This window comes from Rosa rugosa, chromosome 7 (assembly GCF_958449725.1).
Source record: "Rosa rugosa chromosome 7, drRosRugo1.1, whole genome shotgun sequence".
NCBI classification, from domain to species: domain Eukaryota; kingdom Viridiplantae; phylum Streptophyta; class Magnoliopsida; order Rosales; family Rosaceae; genus Rosa; species Rosa rugosa.
Window position 1 is genome coordinate 18,144,143 of NC_084826.1, and position 5,810 is coordinate 18,149,952.

The 5,810-nt window shown below is 36.1% G+C and overlaps 1 protein-coding gene across 1 annotated transcript; it reads right to left on the minus strand.

Annotated features, from left to right (window-relative positions):
* Nucleotides 1-889: 889 nt before the first annotated feature.
* On the minus strand, nt 890-5,455 carry LOC133719950 (cytokinin riboside 5'-monophosphate phosphoribohydrolase LOG7). The gene is made up of 7 exons (XM_062146135.1): nt 5,242-5,455; nt 3,888-3,985; nt 3,117-3,147; nt 2,804-2,903; nt 2,531-2,601; nt 1,689-1,832; nt 890-1,242 (listed from the first exon to the last, which is right to left on the minus strand). The coding sequence occupies exons 1-7, from the start codon at nt 5,347-5,349 to the stop codon at nt 1,147-1,149; spliced, it is 648 nt and encodes a 215-aa protein (XP_062002119.1). The 5' UTR covers nt 5,350-5,455; the 3' UTR covers nt 890-1,146.
* Nucleotides 5,456-5,810: the final 355 nt, after the last annotated feature.

Here is a 5,810-nt window from a genome sequence, read left to right on the forward strand (position 1 = left end):
TACTTGAGATTCTCAAATTGAGACAGATATAACCTGGAACTTGTATTGTTATAATTCCAGAAAAAAGACAAACATACACACACACACTAGAATTGGAACGTACACGAAGGGAGGATGAAGGATGTCTGTTTTTGTGGACTTTGTAGCTCAATGATCCAACCTTTCACTCTTTAAGTCTTTCATCACAAATAATTTTTGAGCAAAATTAACTAAATTAGAAATCATTTGATTATCGTCTTTGTCATTTTAGTTTTCTCTGATGGATTGTAGATGTCTACATGCAACCACAAAGCAAAATTGCTATTTGGTTATTTTTATGCAGATGTTCATCATCAAATCATTAATCATCCTTCAAGATGTCTACACGTCCTTGATCAAATCGTTGTAGAGAGGCCAAAGAATTAACTCCACCATTGAATTGTATTACGTGAAATCGAAAAGAGAATGACATCTCTATTGCAGACGTTCGCTCTAAGTCGGACTTGGTGCTATTCAGAAATACTTCTATTTTCCGAAATTGAATCACTTGGTTACTTGCTCCTCTCCTACCAAACACTGCTCTTTGAACCAATGCAACCAATTCTTAGTGCACTTTCCATGTGATCACATAGCTTTTGTACGTCTTTAAGTAGCATTATATGGTATATATTTACTTGGATATTGTATATTTGTTCAAATTCTAATGAACATTTTATTTGATACGACATATTCTATTGAACAAATTTGACGACTCCAATCCCCCGATATCATGAGTTTCACCTCATCTACAAAAGAAGAAAAAAATTGCAAGTACTTTTGTATTCCTTTACATCTTCAGTATTCTCCTAATTTCTTTTTGACAAATTTGTATAAACTGTGCAAGCCATTGTTACATAAAATTCAAATGGAGTATGAAACATGTAGAAAGAAGAAACTTGAATTGATTCCTTCATAGTTTTACTGTAAAACTTTTACAGAAGGGGAAAGCCATGGACGATAAAAATAATTTTCTTAATCCTACTCTTTTCTTCTGTTTTTCTTCAGACATTAATATATATTAGAAACTTTTGGGAGGAAGTGTACAGCCTTCTCCGGCTCGGCTACAAAAAGACCCAAAGTTCCATTCCTGATGATGTATACACTGCACTTCATAACACAAAAAGGGTTTCACGTGGCGACCCCCGACTCAGACACGTAATTTATCCTGTCCACCTCTTCCCACACCAACTTGGACGTTACTTCATCATACTCTGGAACATATTCCTGGACAAAAAAAAAAAAAGGAAAATTAACATCATATATGAAGCTGGTGTGATGAAATAAGAACTGTATCGATCTATGCTTGTGTTTCTACTTTCCTAATTCTGCCATACGACTACAACTGCATGAAGATCAAAATAAGCTACAATTGTTCTGTCAATTTTCACTTCATAATCTTTTTAGGCCTTGCTGTCATATTGTGGACGGGCCTGGCATGGTTGTTAGACCGGACCAGACAAGGTTTGGGAATATATTCGAGCTAGGTCAAGACCAGGATAGTCCGTTAATGATACCCAGTTAACAGTAACTCGTCAACGATACCAAGAGATTGCAGCTCTACCAATCAAGAGAAATATCCTTATACCCGAGACATCAGTCAGGAGCGTCAAATATTTATCATGGTGATGATCCCACTCTATGATGCATGATGAAATTGATGAAGTAATTACCTCTAGTTGTCTAACCAATTGCTTGGCGGTTGGAGCAGACACGATGATATGACGTGCAGTAGGAGAAATAAAGCCTTCATCGACGGCCTTATCAATGAAACTCAACAAGGAATTGTAGTAGCCGTCCACATTCAAAAGCCCCACCTACAAAAAATAGTACCAACTTAAGTATAATATCCAAATCCTCCATCTAATTAGTATCATATACTTTATGGATGCTGTTAATTATGTGTGTTCTCATTGTCACAAGACCAAAAACTCTTTTCTTTGACCAACAACCTCTTATTTTAAACTCACAAGAACCTTTCTCCCATTCAAACGGAGATCCTCCCAATAATCAAACCACCTAATCATATAGCACGACTATGACCCAACTCAAAATCAAATGGCAAATCTTATGCTATCTTTCCATGTGAAATAGAATTAAGTCCCACAAGTCCCACATGCATTGATTCTATTCTATTCTATATATGATACTTAAATTTTTCATTACACGGATTTACACCCATACCACTCAATAACATTGACTCCAAAACCAAAATATCATGGAATGAGAGTCGTGTACTTAAGAAACATGATGAACTTATATATTTATGGTAGCCACATATAATAAAGTTCTATTCATGGAGACAAGGAACACGATAAAATATTGTTAATTTGATATTTGATTGATTAATCAGGGATTAGAAGGGCTTAGAAGGGCTTTGGAGACATCACAACTACATTTGAACAAACATAAGTACATGGCATCATGTGAGTGTTGCTTCATCAGAGAGGTTCGAATGATTTATAGAAGTATTTATGACATTCAAGAACCGTAAAGTAAAACGTAGATATCTTACAGGTTTGCGGTGGATTCCAAGCTGAGCCCAGGTAATGACTTCAAGCAATTCTTCTAGGGTGCCATAACCGCCTGGTGATATTAATTCCAAGTTAATCTCTATAGAGAATATGTATCTAAAATCAAGTGTGCGGATGACTATCAAATGCTCGTGTGTACAAGATTTAGCATCCATTTGCATCAACATGTACAGTTCCACAGTCACAAGAGTGGACAATGATCTATATCATCCTATTATAGTGTTATTTCAATGTATGAAAGATGAAAAGCATACCCGGGAGAGCAATGAAAGCATCGGCTTGACGAGCCATCTCTGCTTTCCTTTGGTGCATACCTGATACAGTTCTCACTTCTCCAACAGTCTCACCAGTTATCTGCAATATTTTAAGCAATGCTTACATTATTAATTATGTAAATTTAAATTTATGTCAGCAGATGTCACTCAAAGTGAACACAGTAAGCTCAAAACAAGGAATCAATCACAAATTCACAATAAATGTTCGGTGTAATCACACATGATCCTGTCCCCAGAAAACCCATTTTCAGAAAATAAGAACTAATTTAAAACACAGGTTTTTGAATATTACCTCTCTGGGCATTAGGGTCCTTGGAATAACTCTGCAAAAATAAACACACAATGAACATTTGTTAGTTAAATTCTATATATACTGACAAAAAAGTTTGGACACCCCTTCAAAGTAGCGAAGCACCATTGACATGTTAAATTGTTGGCATACAAAGACCACACATTCTTTCATTACAGGGCAGTCAGGCTTTTACTTTTCCAGTTTTAACATGCAACTACCACTTTCAAAAGGTCCCCATACTTTTACCATTTAACTTTCTACAGTCTCTATCTAACTGAAACTTCAGGTAGGAATTGTAAAGGGGTTTAACTTTATCCAAACTGATCAGAGCTTTTGAAGAGACAACCCCCAGAGCTTTTCAAGAGACAACCCCCTAATCTAAACACATTTAAGATTCAACTGTTTAGACCGGATAAAGTGCTCAACTCAACTGTTTTTAGTACCATGTTCACAATATGGTAGGAGACACAATAATTTGCCATAAAAATATGAATATTTTGGCTCAATAAAAAAGGAATGCAGAAATTCTATTATAAGATCATCTGGGACAGCATTTGATCCTATATATGTTGTCTGCCTTTGAGAACCCACCTTATAATAGATATCTGGGGTTAATCTGCATGGTATGGTTCTAAAGTAACAAATAATGCTTTCCGATTTCAATGTAAAACATTTCTTTTTGTTTGTCCAATGAATAATAATGATGAGACATTAAAATTAGTGCGTGAGAGAGAGAGAGAGAGAGAGAGAGAGAGAGATGAAAATACAAACCCTAGGACATGGCGCCCGCCATCATGAACTGCCTGAGAAACAAGACCCATCAATCCCACGCTTCCACCACCATACACCAAATTAATCCTTCTCTCCACCTTCAAGGCACATCGAAAGCCAAACCCATGCACACGTGTCAGAAACCCAATTCATCCATCACAAAAGAAAATAAATAAACATGATTGATTGAACGAGCTGGGTAGAGAGAACGGGATGAAATCTGCTGTCCCTAAACATACTGTGCCAAACCAGTCCCCATACATTCATTGATCCACAAAGAATAAAATATGGAACAAAAGATTAAGAAAATATTTTCTTAATCTTTATGGACCAATGAATGCATGGGGACAGATTTGGCACAGGGTATTAGGGACAGCAGATTTCTTCCCAGAGAGAACATGGTAATTAATAATTAATAATATTAATGAACGAAAAACCCTAGTCTAGTAGCAGATAGCATAGGTCAAGAGGCTGTTGAGTGAATTTATGGTCATAATATTTCATGGAACCCCATAAACAAAAATCATGGGTGGGATGGAATGGAAGGCTGAGAAAACTGAACACGCTTAAAGTACTCATGATTTCGAGAGAGCACGTTTGGTTCCCCCAGTTGAGAATTAAGAAGCAGCTGGAGCCTGTGATTATTAGTAAATAAAAATAAATTAAGGGGGGTTTGAAAATCAAAAACTAAGATCATGCAAGAAGGCTGCTCAACTGACAGCCCTGTTACAGCTAGCACCTCAACTCTTTCACCCTTCTCTCTCATGCCGCACTAAACCCTAATTTGAAGCCTAAGGTCTCCAACAATCATAAGCCCACGTTGAGAGCTTGTTTGGTTACAACACGCAACAACCACTCACACCCAGCAGTCTTGACAGTGAGAAAATTTCAGAGCAAAACCCAGAAAGGAGTTATGAAAATTTAACAAAACGATGGAAAAAAAGTTCAATAAAATGAGGTGGAACACAAAATATGGACAATCCAGACCAAAAGACATCATTTTGAAGAAAGATAATTTTTCTTTTTCTCATGATAAGAGTTGGCAAATTCTACCCATTATATAACTGATCGATGAACAAAATGCACCCACAAAGGCTAGCAAACCCATTTGGATATTCTGTATAGGCCTCCTACTGTTTGAAGGAAATAGATTTCTAATGATTACACCCATGACCCATTTAGATGCAGAAAGTCTAGATTGGTTTTTGTTGATGAAATGTTAGGAGTGGAACCCAGAAGGGATGGGGATGAGGGTGAATTTATAGAAGAAAGAAAAATAGAGGGAGAAGGAAATAAAATGAGAGACTGACTGAATGAATGAATGAATTAAATGAGAACTAGACATGGCAATTACCAGCTCCTTGCCGAGTTCAACAGCAGCTTCTTGGTAGCTAGATTTCTTGCCTGAACTGCTACCACAGAAAACACAAATCCTATTGAATCTCGAGTTTGTCTCTTCCATCTCTCTCTTCTCTCTCTCTCTCTCTCTCTCTTCTCTCTCTGTGATCTTAGAGAATAATGATCTGATTGAGGAAGGGTGGAGGGGATGGTTGAGAATGAAAACAAAGTGAGTATTTGTTTATATATCAATAACGCCTTAGCCAAGTAAATTGACATTTTTTATTATATGTAGGAGAGAGGCTATAACTATAGCACTCTTCTATTTGGAAGGTTGAAAATATGATTTCTTTATTAAGGAATATTATTTAGAAAGTTGTTTTTTGGAAGGGAGAAAATCGATAATATTCTCGATATATTTTTTTTTTTTTAAAGTCTCGATATATCTTTAACTTAACAAGAGAATATCGTGAGAAATTTTCTAAATTTCGCGATATTCTGGAAATATTCGAAATTTTCACTATATTTCTAGAAATATTCTAAATTTTCTTAAAATTCCTGATATTCTCCAGAAATTCCGAAATT